General features: G+C 45.0%; 2 protein-coding genes across 2 annotated transcripts; both read left to right on the top strand.

Annotated features, from left to right (window-relative positions):
- Positions 1 to 377: 377 nt before the first annotated feature.
- On the top strand, positions 378 to 2,404 carry LOC123162461 (tRNA dimethylallyltransferase 9). The gene is made up of 2 exons (XM_044580241.1): positions 378 to 636; positions 816 to 2,404. The coding sequence occupies exon 2, from the start codon at positions 830 to 832 to the stop codon at positions 2,186 to 2,188; it is 1,359 nt and encodes a 452-aa protein (XP_044436176.1). The 5' UTR covers positions 378 to 636; positions 816 to 829; the 3' UTR covers positions 2,189 to 2,404.
- An 11,318-nt stretch (positions 2,405 to 13,722) lies between these two features.
- On the top strand, positions 13,723 to 16,486 carry LOC123161589 (uncharacterized). Its single transcript, XM_044579392.1, has 3 exons — positions 13,723 to 14,236; positions 14,985 to 15,121; positions 15,506 to 16,486. Exons 1-3 carry the CDS (start codon positions 14,018 to 14,020, stop codon positions 16,149 to 16,151), a joined length of 1,002 nt encoding a protein of 333 aa, XP_044435327.1. The 5' UTR covers positions 13,723 to 14,017; the 3' UTR covers positions 16,152 to 16,486.
- Positions 16,487 to 19,304: the final 2,818 nt, after the last annotated feature.

Below are 19,304 nucleotides of genomic sequence, written 5' to 3'. Positions count from 1 at the left end.
TGGAAAGCGACACAAGGAGGAAGAAGAGCAAGGTCATCGTGATATCAGGCCCTACCGGCGCCGGGAAGTGCAGGCTGGCGCTGGAGGTGGCCAGGAGGCTCAGGGGAGAGATCATTAGCGCCGACTAGGTGCAGGTGTACCGCAGCCTCGATGTCGGCTCTGCCAACAGCCGTCTGCTTCGGACATGAGCATGGTGCCGCACCACCTCATCGACATCATGCATATGCACCACGGCGCATGATCCACCACGTGCTTGGGCCTTGCCACACCAGACGAAAACAACAAAACACCTGGTTGGCCCATCATATCCCAAAACCCCCCCATCCTCCCTCCGCGGCCCATCCATTTAGGCCCAGAAGAAAACGCCACTGGCTGCCATTTTCTATCCACTTCGGCCCCCTCGTCTCCTGGCCATGGCTGTCGTCGTCGCCATCTTGGCCGCCGCCGCCGCAGCAGGCCGGCGAGGCCGGTGCTCGACCCTCCAGCTCCCCATCCCAACGGCGTTCGCCCTCCCGTCGCCCGCTGCTCTTCACTGACTGATCTCCCGCCACGCTCGCGCATTGGTTGGTTCCCTCCCCGCAGGTCTGCTGCTGTTTTGCTCGCTCGAGTGCAGCGGATTCATCGCCTCTTTTCTCGGTAAGCAGCCCCTTCCTCCGTCCCGATGAGTCCCTTGCGCTGTTGTAGATTACTAGCAGTGAGCAATTTTGAATTGGATGCGGGCTGGTTTTCTTTTGCACGCGAGGTGCTCGTCATAATGCCGCGGAGGTTCTGGTTTTTCCAGTCAATCAATCTCAATCTGAATCCACTTTCTGCAGGTGCTCCCTCTATCATGTGCTGTGAAATGAGGCCGGGGTTCGGGTTTGGGTCCGCGCAGCGCGGCATCTGGAGAAGCTGGCCTGCCCTGTGCTCGCGGCAGCAGCGATTCACAGCGTCTCTCGGCTCCGCAAAGAAACTGCACGTCATGGCTGCCACAATGCCGGCACCAAGCGAAGCAAGGAAGAAGAGCAAGGTCATTGTGATATCAGGCCCTACGGGCGCCGGGAAGAGCAGGCTCGCGCTGGAGGTGGCCAGGAGGCTCGGGGGAGAGATCATCAGCGCCGACTCGGTGCAGGTGTACCGCAGCCTCGACGTCGGCTCCGCCAAGCCGACCGCCTCGGAGATGAGCATGGTGCCGCACCACCTGATCGACATCATGCACGCGTGCGACGATTACTCCGCTGGGATGTTCTTCCACGATGCGCGAACAGCGACGCAAGATGTTCTTGGCAGGGGCTCTGTGCCTGTCGTTGCAGGAGGGACTGGGCTGTACTTGCGGTGGTTTATCTACGGCAAGCCGAATGTTCCACAATCATCCAGCGACGTCATATCAAGCGTGTGGTCTGAGCTCGCTGGCTTTCGTGACAGCGGTCGGTGGGAAGAAGCGGTAGAGCTCCTGCTCAAGGCTGGGGACCCCGAAGCTCGGGACTTGGATACAAATAACTGGGCCAGGTTAAGCAGAAGGCTCGAGATCATCAGGTCATCAGGTTCCCCTGCATCTGCCTTCACCTTACCATACAGCTCATTCCAGAAGCAGCAAGACACCAAGCTAATCGATTCCCCAAGCGATGATGCAATCTCTGAAGTGAAGGAACTGGAGTATGATTTCCTATGTTTTTTCCTCGCATGCCCACGGGTTGAACTCTACAGATCAATTGATTTGAGGTGTGAGGAAATGCTGGCTGACACAGGAGGCCTTCTTTCCGAAGCCTCATGGCTTCTTGATATCGGGTTGCAGCCGAATATGAACTCTGCAACCCGTGCTATTGGTTACAGGCAAACCATGGAGTACCTGTTGCATTGCAGACAGAACGGAGGCAGTAGCTCCCCAGAGGAGTTCTTGGAGTTCCTGACCAAGTTTCAGCAAACGTCTAGGAACTTCTCAAGGAGGCAAATGACCTGGTTCCGCAACGAAAAGATTTACCAGTGGGTTGACGCGTCACAGCCTTTTGAAGAAATCGTTCAGTTTATCTGTGACGCTTACAACGGCTCTGATGCAATGGTGCTGCCTGAATCACTTGAAATGAAAAGGGAAAGCTGCGTGCACACAAGCAAGGATCTCAAAACCTATCGTTCAGAGAACAAGGTGTTCCTTGGGCATGAAGAGTGTTGTCACGTTTTGGATTGGATTAGAAGGACGCAGGGGAAGTGAGGTCCAGTTCTACTCTCTTTTTATACTTAGTTTTGTTTCCACCATCAGAATTATCCGGCAATAGGATTTTTAATTTTTTTTAGAGAAGATTACAACAGGAATTTCAGTTTATATTTTTTTTTCTGTTTTCATCATAGATTCATAAAAAAAGATGTTTTTTTGGAGTGTTTGGAATGGAATGATAAATTGATAATCCAGGGGTGCTTCTTTGTATTCTTTCTGTTTGTTGTTTAAATGGAAGTTGGAAGCCGTTCTCCGTTGCAGACTGCATGATGCCAAGTCAGAACAACTCCGAATTCCAAAAAATATAAGTCAGTAAAACAAGTCAAAGAGACATATAAGGTTTAAGGATGGCATGTGCTCTCCCTCTTTCTGAGTACAACCTTTCATAATCACAAACTATATACATAACTGGTTCTTGCAGACCGACGATTAGGCAAGAATCCAATGATGCAGTGGTTTGGTAGATCTGTTAGTACAGTATAAGTTTGACAATGGCGTATCTGTGACTGCATTTGCACCTAACTGAACGCAAAAAAGTACACCGTTTTTAGTTATGTGCAGAAGTAAAGATAAAAGTGGTTGGGCACTAAAGTTAAAGTGTAAACCAACACAAATCATGTTGAATGCGGGTGTCTATTTTGGGCTAAAACTGCATGGTGACTTGTCTGAATTCCCCTGAAATTGTGTTCAGGTTCTCCCAAATGAGAACATAAGCATCATTGAAAATGTAATGTAAGCATCCATACTTTGTTTCTGTGATGTAAGCCAGAAAGGAAGGAGAATAATGGAAAGGTGCCTCTAATCTTAACTTAAGCACCCCAAAGCAGTGTGCTAGTCTGTACGTGGTGTGCCCACCTTGATGGAAAGCACTAACCTCTGCCTTTGAAAATGATGCAGATTCTTTGGAAAACAGCAAGCGAGGTCTAGTTCTACTCTCTTCTCATACTTTGTCTTGTTTCCACCAGAAAGACTGTCCGGCCATAGGATTTTACTTTTTGGAGACATAATTATTACCACAGGAGTTTTCAGTTTTTTTTTCCTCAGTTTTCATCATAGATTCATAAAAATGAAGTTGTTTTTTTAGAGTTTCTGGAATGGAGGGATAGATTAATAATCCAGTGTTGCTTCTGAGTGGCAGACTGCATGATGCCAAGTCAGAGATCTGAATTCAAAAGTATATAACTCACAAAAAAAGTCAAATACTGATGAGGTTTAATGATGGCGCATGCTCTCGACCTCGTTGATTGGATCTTTTTCAGTCGCAAACTATATATATATAACTAGCTGACTGGGCAAGAATCTAATGGAGCAGTGGTTTGGTAGATCTGTTAGTACAGCATAAGTTTGACAATGGTGTATCTCTGACTGCATTGGCACCTAACTGAGAAAAACCCACATCACTGTCAGTTCTGCACATAAGTAAATATATAAGTTGAGATGTACCAAACTGTAAACCATCACTAATCATCTTAATTAGAGATATTTGGGGCTAGAACTGCATGGTGATTTATGTGAAATTGCATCGTAATTTATCTGAGCTCCCCTGAAATTGCTTAGGCTCCCCGAAGTGAGAACGTAAGTAGCATTAAAATGTAAATGCATAATAATTTGTTTGCCATTAAGTAGCCAGAAAGGAAGGGGAATAATGGGATCATGCTGCTAATCTTAACCTAAGCACCTCAAAGCATTGTGCTATTCTGTGTTCAGCCCACCTTTGATGGAAAGCACCAACCTGTCTGCCTTTGAAAACGATGCAAATTCTTGGGCAAACAGTGAGCGACGTACTGCTGTTTCACATACTTTTTTTTCTTGACATAAATGTTTTAGTTATTTTTGTAAGGAAAAAAAGAGGTGCATTTTAAGGAGAACCTAAGTAGTACAGCAGCATTGCATGCCTAACAGAGCTGCACGATAGTTAAACATTAACGTCAGGTTGATTTTCTTCCTTCTGTCCAACAAACATGATGGTGCCAGGTGAAGGTAGCTTTTCTGTGAAGTCATGAAGGTTCGATGAATCTTCTCATATGTGCTTCTATATGATTGTTTTTTCTTACTGTTCTCTCCTGCTGTTTTTGTTAATAACTGGATCTGATGCCAGTGAGTTAGATGCCCATGCATGCATGAACTGGCCGACCGACAAGTAAGCTAGGTTTGACTGGCCAGTACAGGAAAAACATCTCTATCTCTGTGGTCAATGCAACTAATTCATGTATACAGTAGTAGCAGCTCAATTTGCAGTGTAAGATGCACTTGGTCAAAGATGCGATCGATGCCTTTGTCTTTGTAGTTGGGCACAGTTTGGCACAATCTGGCCCAAACCATCTACCAAAACAAAAGGTGGGCAGATGTCTTCAGATGGTGTATTTAATTTTTCAGAAATCGAAAGAAATATGCATGGGGCATGGGGCATATGGTATATGTTTTTTTTATTATTTTGAAAAAATTACATGCTCTTTTTTATTATTTCCTGTATTTCAGGATCTAAACAGCTTTGGCTTTGGCTACAGTTTACACCAACTCAAAATAGTCACAAATTGTTTTGGTTTTTATTTTACCCAACTGATTACTGCCTGTACACAACTCTGGGAGCTTAATTTTTGAAAAGTATTGGAGTCGTAGAGTAGATTCTTGCTGGTTTGACATCTTCACCTTAAGCATCTTCTTCTAAAGCACTGGATTTTTTTTCAGTTTTCTTTTTCTATTTTCATCATAGATTCATAAAAAATGTAGACGTTTTTCTCAGTGTGTTTGAAATGGAGAGATAATTTTATGATCTAGTGGTGCTTCTATGCGGCAGACTGCATGATTCCAAGTCAGAACCCTGAATTCAAAAAGTGTAACTCACAAAAAGTCAAAGAATCATGAGGTTTAATGATGGACGCGCTCTCGACCTCTGTGGTTGGATCTTTTCATAGTCCCAAACTATACATATAACCAATTAACTAGGCGAGAATCTAGTGAAGATCAGTAGTAGATCTGTCAGTACAGCATAAGTTTGACAATGGTGTAGCTCTGACTGCATTCGTGCCTAGTACCGGATAAGAAAACCACATCACTGTCAGTTCTGCACATATTATAAGTGAAGATAATAGTGGAGATGTACCAAAGTGTAAACCATCGCTATTCGTATTAATTTTGGGGCTAGAACTGCACGATGATTTATCCGAGTTCCCCTGAAATTGTGCTTAGGTTCCCCCAAATGAGAGCACAGGCAGCATTAAAATGTTATGTAAGCACCATAATTTGTTTCCTGGATGGAAATAAGCCAGGAAGCAAGGAGAATAATGGAAAGATGGCGCTAATCTTAGCTTAAGCACCACAAAGCAGGGTGCTGTTCTCTTCTCATACTCTGTTTTGTTCCCACCAGAAAAATTATCCGGCTATAGGATTTTGTCTTCTGAGAGATTATCACAGGAGTTTTCAGTTCATTTTTTTTTCTGTTTTCATCATAGATTCATCATATAAAAAAAGATGTCTTCAGAGTGCTTGGAATGGAGTGATAAAATTGATGATCCAGTGGTGCTTCTTTGGAGTGTTTCTATTTGTTGTTTAGATAAAACTTGGAAGTCGTTCTCTTTGGCAGACTGCGTAATGCGAAATCAGAACCCTGAATCTCAAATAATATAAGGCAGAAAAACAAGTCAAAGGGACATAAGGTTTAAGGATGACATGTTCTCTCCCTCGTTGATTAGATCCTTTGGTAGTCAGAAACTATATGCATTACCAGCTCTTGCTGAGCGGTGAATAGTCGAAAAATGCAACGATGCAGTCATGTGGTAGATCAGTTAGTTCAGCATAAGTTTGACATTGGTGTATCTGTGACTGCATTTGCACCTAACTGGACAAAAACTGTACAGCATAAGTTTGACCATGGGAAGTGAGGTGTCGTTCTACTCTCTTCTCGTACTTTCTTTTGTTCCCGCCAGCAATTTGTCCGACCATAGGATTTTGATTTTTTTGAGAGATACCACAGGAATTCCAGATTTATAGATTCATAAAAAAAGAGGTTTTTTTTGGAGTGTTTGGAATGGAGTGATAAATTGATAATCCAGTGGTGGTTCCTTGGGAACTTGGAAGTCGTTCTCTGTGGGCCTGCATGATGCCTAAGTCAGAACTCTGAATTCCTAATAATATATGTCAGAAAAACAAGTCAAAGAGACATAAGGTTTAATGATGGTGCATGCTCTTGATCTCTTTGATTGGATCTCTTCGTAGTCACAAACTATATATATAACCGGCTCTTATTTACCGATGATTAGTCAGGACTCAGTGATGCAGTGGTTTGGTAGATCTGTTAGTACAGCATAAGTTTGACAATGGTGTATCTGTGACTGCATTTGCACCTAACTGAACAAAAACACATCATTGTCAGTTCTGCACATAAGTTAAGATAAAAGTCATAGGGCACTAAAGCTAGAAGTGTAAACCAACACAAATATTTGTTAGCTGGTGGTGGGTATTTTGGGTAAAAACTGCATGGTGGCTTGTCTGAACTCCCCTGAAATTGTGCTTAGGTTCTCCCAAATGATAACATAAGCAGCATTAAAAATGTAATGTAAGCATCCGTGATTTATTTGCTGTCAGGTAAGGCAGAAAGTAAGGAGAATAATGGAAACATGCCGCTAATCTTAACTTAAGCACCAAAAAGTAGTTGATTTTCTGTGGTGTGCCCATCTTGATGTAAAGCACTAACCTCTGCCTTTGAAAATGACACAGATTCTTTGGAAAACAGCAAGCTAGGTCTAACTCTCTTCTCATACGTTATTTTTTTTCCACCAGAAAAAATATCTGACCAAATAGGATTTGAATTTTAGGATAGATTACCACAGGAGTTTTTAGTTATTTTTTCTTCTATGTTGTCATAGGTCCTTAAAAGGAAGATGTTTATTTCACAGTGCTTGGAATTGAGGGATAAATTAATAATCAAGTGGTGCTTCTGTGTGGCAGACTGCATGATGCCAAGTCAGAACTCTGAATTCAAATATATATAGCCCACAAAAAAAGTCAAAAGAGTCATGAGGTTTAATGATGGCACGTGCTCTCGACCTCTTTGATTGGACCTTTTCATAGTCCAAACTATATATATAACCAGTTACTAACTGGGAAGAATCTAGTGAAGATTGGTAGATCTGTTAGTACAGCATAAGTTTGACAATGGTGTATCTCTGGCTGCATTTGCACCTAACTGAGAAAAGAGCACATCACTGTCAGTTATGTACGTACATGAGCAACGATGAAGTTGAGTGGTACCTAAGTGTAAACTAACACAAATCGTGTGAACTGGAGGTAGGTATTTTGGGTTAAGAACTTCATGGTGGCTTATCTGAACTCCCCTGAAACTGCTTAGGTTCCCTCCAAATGAGAACATAGGCGGCATTAAAATGTTATTTAAGCACCATAAGTTGTTTGCCATGAGGTAAGACAGAAAAGGAGGAGAATGGGGGAAACAAGCCGCTAATCTTGAGTTAAGCACCACAAAAGCATTGTGGTGAGCCCACCTTGATGGGAATCACCAACCTCTGGCTCTGAAAACGGTGCAGATTCTTAGGCGAACAGTGAGGGAAGTACTCTGGCAGTCTAGACGCGTACTCCGTCTGTAAAGAATTATAAGAGCATTTAGATCACTAGAGTAGTAGTCGGAGTACTTTTTTTGCTTGCTATAAATGTTTTACTTAGTTTTGCAAGGGAAAAAGAGGTTCAGTTTAAGAAGAATGGTACTCTCTGTGTACCTAACACTAACATAGTACAGCAGCACTGCATGTTTAACAGAGCTGTGTGATAATTAAACATTATTAAGGGCTGACAGATTGATTTTCCATCTCCCCAACAAACATGATGTTGCCAGGTAAGGTAAGGTAGGGTTAGCTTTTGTATGAAGGCATGAAGATTCCAAGGAAGGAGCTTCTCATATGTACTACTAGTGCTACCACTATATGTTTGTTTCTTTTTGCTGTTGTCTCCTGTTGTTGAGTTAACTACTACTGTAGGTGAGATGGATGCCCATGTGTGCAACAACTGGCTGGCTGGTAAGCCAGGTTTGACTGGCCAGCCAGTCCAGTCCAGGGAAGCACAAGCACTCATGAAAAAATAAGTCTACTTGGTCAATGCAACTAGCTCTCCTGTGTGGTGCTGGTGCCTTTGTAGTAGTTTAGTAGAGGAGGATGCACTTGGTCAGAGAGAGAGATGTGGTGGCTTTGTCTTTGTGGTTGGGCACAGTTTGGCACAATCTAGCCCCAGCAGACCATCTGATCTGACCAAAAACAAAAAAGGTGGGCAGATAGATGTCTTCAGATGGTGTATTCTGATTTTCTATTTTTTTTTAAGAAATCCAAAGAAATATGAATGGGGCATATGCTATTTTTTGTTTTTTTAAGAAGAAGAGGAAGAAGAAGAAGAAATTAACATGCTCCTTTCATGGTTCCCTCTATTTGAGGATCTATCTACACAGGCTTGGTTACAGTTTGCACCCAGTCACCAGATCAAACAGTCAAAAATTGTTCTGGTTTTTATTTTATACGTATATAGTACCAAAACTGATTAGTGCGTGTACACAACTCTGCAAGCCGGCAGTTTTGCTTGGTGTTTACAAAGTGTTGGGACATCTTCACCGTAAGCATCTTCTTCTTCTTCTTCTTCTTCTTCTTCTTCTTCTTCTTCTTCTTCTTAAGCACTAATTAATTAACTGTGCGAGAGTTTAATCAACCACTTGTTCATTTCTGCCGGCTGCGTCGGTGCTCCCTCTCGTTGACCTACCCATTCTTACTGTTTATTTCTCAACGAAAAAAAGGCTCTTTATTTATTAATTTTTTTATTCCTAAAATCTAAAAAGTGGCCGCGCACTAACTAAACGAACCGGGCGGCCGACTTGTGGCCGTCCGATCTCGCTCGAATTGTCGTGCGCGTGGGCCAGGTGCCAGATGGTCGGGACGCTCACACGACTGACTGAGGTCCGCACCCATCGCTATCCACTCGCCTCCCCACCTCCCTCGCATTTGTCGCCGCCTCCGCCGGTCCGCCCCAACTTGTGCCGGCCGCCGCTGCCGATCCACCTCGCCTCGGCCGACGCGGCCCACCACAGTTGCGGCATCTCGCCTGCCACGCCTCCACGCCGCCGTCTCCCGTCCGCCACCTCGCCTTTTCTTCTGCATCTAGCCGTCGGTCCTCCGAGAACGGCCCTTCCCTCGCCTCCTTGCTAATTAGTCCGTGCGAGAGCGAAGAAGGTGCCTCCCCTATCCATGAATTTCAGCAAGCACTCAATCTACAAGCTCACCCGTACAGCCGGTGCTCCGTACTTCTACATCCTTTCATGGTACGTGTCTGCCTTCTATGGAATTTAGTGAGAAAAAAATTGAGCCCATCCATGGAGCTATGTAATTTGAAGTGGGATGCGGCCCTGAGTTTTGTTTTTCCTCTGATGTTCGAGGAACTGAAGAAATTTCAGTGAGAAGGAAGCCTGTGCGCGTGTGTGGTCGCTGCTATGTTCTCATTCGAGTTGTGCGTATGCGCTGCTGCATCCAGATCCATCCTCAATGGAGGTTTGCTGCCAGGTATGACTTCAACGCTGAGGCTAATTGACTTTGATGGGATCAGGGGTTTCCCTGATTAGTTGGTCCCTTGAGTACCAATGGCTTCCTGCGCTTGTTGAATTATGAGATGTGTTTGGTTGGGTTGAATCAAAGGAATTTCTAGTTCTTGTAAGTAAGAATTACTGAAGACTACTTGGTATAGTTACTAGTTCCTCTTGGTTTTGGTTGGTGCTCATTACATCTAGTTGAATCAATGAAAATAATTGAAGTTCTAAAGATTTTTTTGTCACTAATGGTATGAATTTAGGATCCTACTTTTCAAAACTCCATGGATCTGTAGTCGATGCAACTTGATCCATCTATTTATTGCTTAGACTGCATTTATCATTACGATACCGCTCGTTGGAACTGCTACTCAGTAGAGCTCAATTTTGTCCGTTTCCTCTCTTTTCTAATCGAAAGATATGCAAGTTAGAATAGTTTGCACACTTGTTATATATAGTTGCACAGAGAGGAATTACAAGCTTCACAGAAAGCAGTACATAGTTGCACACCTAAGCATACATAGTAGCACATTGACTGCCAAGTAGTTGGTCAGGGCAGCCGCCGAAGTTGCACATCCTACTCGTAGGGGTAGTTTGTGAGCAGGTGTCCACAACACGCCTACAGTGGTGGTCAAGGTCTGACTGCTAGATCCATTGTGGCTGGGTTAGTAGGTCACCAGGGGAGTCCTTGGTTGTGGAGTCGGAGTAGCACCTCCACTACCTCCTCCAATTCCTTTTTTCCGGTGATGGAGCTGGACCGCTATGGTCGTTAGGAAGCCACGCAAAGTCGCACAACCATGCTTTCGTAGTTGCACATCGACAACCAGACAATTGGTCAGGGCAGCCGCCGAAGCTGCACATCCTACTGGTAGGGGTAGTTGGTGAGCGGGTGTCGACAGCACGCCTACAGCGGCGGTCAAGGTCTGACTGCCAGATCGATTGTGGCAGGGTTAGTAGGTCGCCAGGTGAGTCCTTGGTCGTGGAGTCGGAGTAGCACCTCCACTACCTCCTCCAATCCCTTTTTTTCTCAGTGATGGAGCTGGACCGCTGTGGTCGTTAGGAAGCCACGCAAAATCGCACAACCATGCTTTCATAGTTGCACATCGACAACCAGTCGCCGAAGTCGCACATCCTATTGGTAGGGGTAGTTGGTGAGCAGGTGTCTACAACACGCCTGCAGAGGTGGTCAAGGTCTGACTACAAGATCCATTGTGGCTGGGTTAGTAGGTCGCCAAGGGAGTCCTTGGTCGTGGAGTCGGAGTAGCACCTCCACTACCTCCTCCAATCCCTTTTTTCTCGGTGATTTTTTACTCCACATACGGTCAGCCAAGTGTATTAATTTTCATACATAGTTGCAGAAGGACTAAATAAGCATTGGCATGCTCAACTTTCTCAGTTGCTCAACGTTGCCATCTTCAAGTTTTTTAGAATTGTCCCAAGAGTATGTAACGACTTGGCATCCTCAGGCTTTCTAGTTGCAGAATAGTATCTAATTAGTTGGCAACCTCAGTAATTCTAGTTGCACAACAATATACAACTAGTTGACATCCTCAGCTTCTCTAGTTGCACAAGAACTCAGATTAGTCCCATCTTAAAAAATTGAGGATTGCCCAAGAGTATGTAACGACATGGCATCCTCAGGCTTTCTAGTTGCAGAATAGTATCTAATTAGTTGGCAACCTCGGTAATTGTAGTTGCACAACAATATACAACTAGTTGACATCCTCAGCTTCTCTAGTTGCACAAGAACTCAGATTAGTCCCATCTAAAAAAAATTGAGGATTGCCCAACAGTATCTAACGACTTGGCACCCTCATGTTTTCTAGTTGCAGAAGAGTATCTATTTAGTTGGCACCCTCTGCAATTTCCATTGGACAACATTATCCAAGTAGTTGACATTTTCAGCCTCTCTAGTTGCACAAGAATTCAGATTAATCCCATCTTAAATTTTTTGAGGATTGCCCAATAGTATCTAATGACTTGGCACCCTCAGGCTTTCTAGTTGCAGAAGAGTATCTATTTAGTTGGCACCCTCTGCAATTTTAGTTGGACAACATTATCCAAGTAGTAGTTGACATCTTCAACCTCTCTAGTTGCACAAGAATATCTCATTAGTTGGCATCATCAGCATTTCTAGTCGCACAAGAATATCTGATTAGTTGGCATCATCAGCATTTCTAGTCGCACCAGAATATCTCATTAGTTTTCATCACCAGCATTTCTAGTTGCAGAACAAACAGGATATCAAATTGCCATACTCAACTTTTTAATCTAGTTTTCCAGAGAACAAATATTTGTATGTAATGATAATTAATCACCTCTACCTTTTCTAGAGAACAAAGAGGATAGTCACAAGTTATTTTTTCTGTATTCTCAAAATGTGTTACAAACAAGATGTTTTGCAATGCAGAACCCTAAGTAGTTGCACACTAGTTTCACAATGTATTTGACACACCTTTTTTTTGCTTCTTTTAACTTACTAATTTTCACAATCCGTTTATAATATTTTCTGGCACTTCTTTTGCACAGAGTGGTTATGTATGTTGCACAGTTTGCAGTAAATAGGTTGCACAAATACAAAACAGGAGATTTGTTCAGTGTTTTTCTCACAAATTTGTTGTTCTAATGATGTGCAGGTTTATTTGTCAAGGACCTGACGTAGATTCTGCACATAATTCAATGCTACAATTCTTATACACTGCTATTTGGACGAAGAAAGAAGATTCAGATGGCAGAAAATAGTTTTCATCTTTTTCTGTTTTTTCTTTAGTATATTGAACATATTTTCCCTACTGCATTTTCTATGTGACAAGACTATGTACGCTTGATGTTACTATGTTTTGTGCTTTATTAGTCTGCTTTGTTTTTGTTGCACAGATTGCAGCAAAAGTTGGCATGGATCCATGTGTGGTTGCACAAATATCATTTCTTTTGCACAGACACTACATGCAGTTTTATTGTTCTATCTGCAACTACACATTGTGTTTATTTGCACATATTCAGGCAAAAGTTGGCTTACATTCATGTTTAGTTACACAAATAGATGGGTTTTTTTGCACAGGCACTACATTCTGTCTATTTTTGCATATGCAACTACTCCTTTTTTTATATGCACACATCCAGGCAAAAGTTGGCTTAGATTCATGTTTAGTTGCACAAATAGATGGTTTTTTGCACAGGCACTTCACCCTGTCTATTTTTGCATAATGGTAGGTTTATTTGCACGTATCCAGGCAAAAATTGGCTTGGATTCATGTTTAGTTGCACAGGAAAGTGTTCTATTGTGCAGAGATCATATTCAACTCTATTTGCTGCTTCATGTTCCTTCTTCCTTTAACTATGGAGAAGACCGGAGAAGATTTGTGGCAGATCCAGAGGGAAAGGGAAGGGGAAAGTGAAGAAGGATGATCTCGAGGCTAGAGGGAAGTTACCTGATGCTGCTACCTGCTATGGCTTTGTACTCCCTCTTCTTAGAATTGAAGCTTTTCTGGCCAATTTCTTCACCTAGTTTTGCTCTGCCATGGCAGCTCTGTAGGGTTTGGATCTAGGCCTGGGATACACTTCTTTCTTGAAGAATCAAAAGGGCGACCCGTGGGGGAAGGAAGTGTGGGCGAGCTGTGCTTGGGAGGCGTGGGGATGTGGTTATCACGTGACAGCGATGGGGGAGATTTTCTGTTTGTTGGGAGCGTGGGCAGTCGGGTAGGAAGGAACTTTCCTTCCTGGGACCAAGGGGGACAGGAAATTGCCTTTTATGGCTGGCCGCTCCATCGCGTTAGTGGGCAGCCGGCCGCCCACTAGACGTTCCCTTTTTTATTTATGTGGGAGCGTGTGAGGAGGAGGAAGCTGCGGCGGTCGGCGAGGGACGAAGTGGACCGTGGAACACGACGGCCACGTGCACCCCCAGCTCCTCCGCGAACCGCGTAACAGAAACGGAACCAGCCGGAGCTTATAGTGAAATAAAAATCAAATCTTTGCGCCGACGATTGATTAAGGAGCAGGGGAGAGGAGGCTTTGCTTTTGCTTGGCTCCTCTTCTTCCTCCCCCCTCCCTCGTCGACAAGCAAAGGCCACCCACCCTCCAACCCCAGCTACCCACCCTCCCAACCTTCTCCCCCCTCCGCATTTCCCTCCCAGGCCCCAACCCCTCGCGGCCGCCGGAAGGGATCTGCCTCTCCCCTGCGCGATTTGATTTGGGGCCGCCGACGAGGAGGGGAGTTTCTTTTCCTGCTTGCTTGCTTGGTTGGTTGCGCGGTCGGCATGGGGATCTCGCACCCGCTGTCCGACGAGTTCTACGGAGGGCCCCGCGGAGGAGGGCTGGGCTTGGGCAGCGCGCTGCTGCTGTCGCCGGACCGGACGCCGCCGCCGCCGCCCGCGTCCTGCTGCTCGCCCGTGGACGGCGGCCAGGAGGACTTCCTCCAGCACGAGGTGTCCCGGATGGACACGCTCGCCGGCATCGCCATCAAGTACGGCGTCCAGGTAACCTCTCCCTCTCTCCCATCCCTGATATACTTTGGTTTGGCATAGTTGGTGACGAGCTGCATGTAGAAAACGGTGGTGATCTGTGCGCGCCATGCTCTTGCTGAATGGGCAGGAACGATGCTATTATCAAGGAATTATTATAGATGGGAAAATTAGGATATGCAGTTTTGTGTCCTGAGGCCAGTGTGGCTGTAATTGTGCACAACAGAAGACAGCACTTGTCTTGCACCACTTCCAAGTGCCCTGTGAACTACGCTGTTCATGGCTATGCGTCATGTAATCCTGCAATATGATGCGAAACTCTGATGAGTTTAGGGTGTCGTGCTGAAACATTTCTGTATTTGCATTGCATTGATCCGTGGCAAGATCCGTCCGAATCTTGCCCATGTTTTCTCTGGTATGTGGCTGTCATAGTGCGCCAGTGCTTGCACAGCCTTTAATCTTGTGCCGCTTCAGAGTAATCCGTGAGCTGTGCGCTTCATAGTCATGGGCGATGTAATCCTGCTATGGGCATGATGCAAGCAAAAAACACCGAGTTTCGACATCACGCGTCATCCTTTCGCGGGGGGTTCCTGGGAGGAGTGACAGGATGAAATGCTTTTATGCATTTGCATTGCAGATCGATTCGGAAGTCCTATTAGTCCCTGTAGTATATTTGGTTCGAGTTGTCATTATGTCTGCCTCTTAAAGTACAGCTGTACCGACTTTGGTTACCATGTTAAGATCACTTTGTTTTGTCGTGTAGATCTCGGACATTAAGAGGGCGAATAGTCTCATGACTGACAGCCAGATGTATGCGCACAAGGCATTGCTCATACCTCTAACAGGAAGGCCCATGCCATCCTCTGTGAAGCGGAACGGCTCCAGCCTACGATTGAAAAGGTAAACATTTCCTCATGTTAATTGTTCCTTGTGTTTTTGGTTATTTTTCTTCCATGCTGTAGCACACAGTCCATAAGTTTTATTGTTATTGGTTTTTGGTCAGTCACATATTAACTGCAACCTGAATTCTTGTTGACGCTTATTTTCTAAGGTCAAACTACTGTCGAACAAAGACAACTCATTTTAGCAGTTCATAATGTTGGCCCTGTTTGGGGTCCAGTGTTTCTTACTTGCTGTTGCATCATGACATTTTGCCCACATTTTGACTATTTAAGTTGGTGTACATATTATATTAGCCTTTGTTCTTTCGTACCAGACATTCCTAATGCTGTAGTTGAACTTAAGAACACCCACTAAGCTATTCTCTGCTTTTTTTGCTTACAGAGCGTGGGCTCCGAACAATCAGCAAAACAGGGACATTGTGGATTCACTAGATTCAGTTAACTCTAGACTGCAGCAGTCATCGCTTGCAATGAGCAGCTTGCAGAGCTACTATGGCCTGAGTTCTCAAAGAGGAGATGACATGGATTTGAGTACGGAAATGTCCTTGTACAGCAAGGGAAGCTCCCAAGTTACTGGAAGTGAAATACTCCCAATTTCTTCTTCTCCGCCTGACAGTACACAAAGCACCGGCAGAAGCAACGGGGCGGCCAAGGAAAAGCAAGACGGCTCCATACGGCGGCGGCAGAAAGTGGAAGCCGACACCAACGACGACCTCCTGTCGGACTCGATCAAGATGATCAAGAGTTTCCTGCCGAGGCCGGTCTCCAGCATGCGTCTGAGCACGGACTCAAGCAGCCCGGATTCCGCCGCGAGGAGCAACGGCGGCTCGTTCCTCGACGGGTTCAAGTCCGCGGTGCGGAGGTCGCCGAGCGCGCCGAGCTTTGCGGACTCGGAGAACGGCGGCGCCGGGGGCTCCATGTGGTCGAGCTCCAAGTGGACCTTCAACCACGAGTCCTTCACCCGCCCGTTGCTCGACGGCCTGCCCAAGCCCTCGCCCGGCCGCAGGATGAAAGCTGCTCTGGACTGAGTCTTGGTCTATGTGCCGGCGCAATAGTAGCTCTATTTGTGTGACCGTTCTGCTGCTGCAAGCTCCATCTGCCATGGCATCCATGTGAGCTGAGTTGGGAGGGAAATGGAAGAGGAGGCTTGGTTGGACAGGCATGGTTTTCTGCAACCTCAATCCTTGCTCCTCATAGTGACGATCACATTGATGGGATCACGGAGCCGTCAAAATGACATTGTAGTTGCATCACCCCCCCTGTTTTTCTGAAGTGGCATCTGCTGCTAATTCATCACTCATCATGTATAATTGTATATCGCAATATACACAGAGTAAAATAAAACACCTGTTAACTTGGTTAACCGGCTTGTCTGCTTCATTCGGTGTGATCTTTGTATTTAGGGAAGTGCAAAAATGCAGTCACTCGTTTATTTTCCTGTACATATGGTATCTGCCTTGAGTCGACGTGGCTGCAGGGCCCACCTGTCAGCGAGCCGTCGAAACCGTTGTCCATCTTCGTTGTGCCCGTTGTTCGTTTGCCCTTTCCGAGACTTTGTTCAATGCCTCTACATATTATGCCTGATGCTGAAGAAGAAAGCTTTGAAGAATCACCATGGTTGCAACTATCCATGGACAGACTTTCGCTACACAGTAGAAACAAAACGTCCAGTGTTTGCAGGCTGAAAACTCTGCTCTGCAGATGCAACCCCCGTTTGGTGTGGTGAACTCATCGTATTATACCGAAATAAATCATCAATATATTCAGTACGGGGAAAAGGCAGCACGAAGTTTCTTGATTGTGTTTCTTTCATGTTGCAACACGGGGAAAAGGCAGGAAATTCTACTTTTGCTAAAATTTTGTGATGATGGCATCGGAGAACTACCGGCATTTCGATTGTATTGGTACAACAGCGGTTCTGTATTGGGTTCAATACTCAATTCAGTTCAGAGTGTGTCAACAGAACAAAATCTAACCCGGCCCTGTTTGGATCAATGGGGTTAGAGCTAGTTTGGGTTAGTTGGGGGCTCAAATAACCCAAAAGTATCCAAACAGGAACGGTTAGAGTGGGTTAGTTCCATCTAATCCAACTATCCCGGTGGAGAGGTGCTTTTTTGGATTAGAGTTGATTAGAAAATAACTTTAACTCTAACTGTGTTAGAGTATCCAAACAGGGCATGCATGCAAAGTTGCACCGCAGCAGTAACAAAGTAGAGGAACCACCGGTACATACAAGGCAGATCCACTAAACTACCCACAGAGGTTAACCAACAACACCAAACATGCCAAGTTATCAGCTATCCTTTTCCTGAAATTTTCAACTGGCACTGCAAATCAGGTGCCGTTCGAGTTTGGGTGCTACAACGAATGATGGTGTTTGATTTTTAGCAGACTCTCTCGAGGTCTGTGGCTGTTGTACTCTGGAACAATGGACTTCATCGAAGCTCGAATGTTCCCTCGACTCCGATTCCACGCGGCGTTACGTTGAAAAGCTCTTACAACCCCCTTGAGGTTATCAAGTTTTTTTTCAAAAAGGGGGGGTTCCCCAGCCTCTGCATCAGAGAGATGTATACGGCCACATTTATAAATAAATAAGTAGTTCAACAATGTCTTGTAAAGTGCTGCAGCAAAGGAAACTGGCTCACACAGAGCAAGCAAAATAAAACAAGGCCCAAAAGCCACAACCGGCTGGCATAATAAAGAGAGATAGGTAAACTAAGCGCCTATCCTATTATATGACCGCCATTCAAACCGGTTGAAGATATCCCGCGCTACCATCTCCCACCGGACAGATCCAGTAACCAAACGCGCCCTGGCCTCCGTCGGAGTGAGTAATGACCACGTACGAATTAGCGCAGTAGCCCGGAATAGAACCTGCAAAAAATGAATAGTTGTTGTTCTGTTAAAAGCCAAGTCATTTCTGCAGTTCCAAATTGCCCATAACAACGCACATGCTCCCACTCGAATTTGTCTAGCTGTTTCGGCCTCTATACCAACCAGCCACGTTCCAAACAACGACCTGACCGAATTCGGAGGAGTAATGTTAAAGGCAATTTGCACCGAGCGCCACAACACCCTCGCCATCGGGCAATCAAAGAAAAGATGCTTGATAGTTTCATCCCGATCACAGAAACTACACCTAGTAGATCCTGTCCAGTTGCGCTTAATCAAATTATCTTTCGTTAGAACGACTTGTTTATGCACAAACCACATAAACACTTTGATTTTCAGAGGAACCTTAACTTTCCAAACGTGTTTGGGACTAGGAATTACACTAGAATTGATGACATCAATGTACATCGACTTGACTGTGAATTCACCAGATTTAGTAAGCTTCCAACACAACTGATCGGGCTGATGAGTAAGCTGAACCTCCATGAGTCTACTCACCAGATGAATCCAAGCCTCCCACCGGTCACCCACAAGCACCCTCCTAAATCGGATGTTAAGAGGAACAGATTGCAAACTCGTTGCAACCAGAGCATCCCGTCGCTGCACAATGCGATAAAGCGCCGGATACTGGAGTGCCAGTGGTGCATCACCTAGCCAGGTATCTTCCCAGAAACGAGTGTTATTGCCATCACCGACAACAAACTTTGTTCTGTTAAAGAAAGTAGCTTTGACCCTCATTAACCCCTTCCAGAAGGGCGAATCAGTGGGTCGAGCCGTCACCTGCGACAAGGTCTTAGAGTACAGATACTTGTTACGAAGAATCTGCGCCCAAGTTGCCTCAGTCTCGGCAGATAACTTATAAAGCCACTTACTGAGAAGGCATCTGTTCTTAACTTCAAGGTTCTCAACCCCAAGACCCCCTTGGTCTTTTGGTCGGCAGATGACATCCCATTTGGCTAGACGGTACTTTCTCTTAGTTTCATCGCTCTGCCAGAAGAAACGAGACCGATAGAAGTCCAGCCTTTTCCTAACTCCAACTGGAACTTCAAAAAAGGATAAGAGAAACATAGGCAAACTCGTGAGCACCGAATTAATAAGAATCAATCGGCCTCCATACGACATAAGTTTGCCCTTCCAGCAGCTCAGTTTCTTCTCAAACCGATCCTCGATACACTTCCATTCGCTGTTAGTTAACTTACGATGGTGAATGGGGATACCAAGGTAAGTGAACGGAAGAGTCCCCAAATCGCAACCAAACAGTTGCTTGTAAGCATCTTGTTCCTCTTTGG

The sequence above is a fragment of the Triticum aestivum genome, chromosome 7B (genome assembly GCF_018294505.1).
Source record: "Triticum aestivum cultivar Chinese Spring chromosome 7B, IWGSC CS RefSeq v2.1, whole genome shotgun sequence".
NCBI classification, from domain to species: Eukaryota; Viridiplantae; Streptophyta; class Magnoliopsida; order Poales; family Poaceae; genus Triticum; species Triticum aestivum.
Note: the sequence above shows the minus strand (reverse complement) of the source record. Positions and strands in the feature narration are given on the sequence as shown.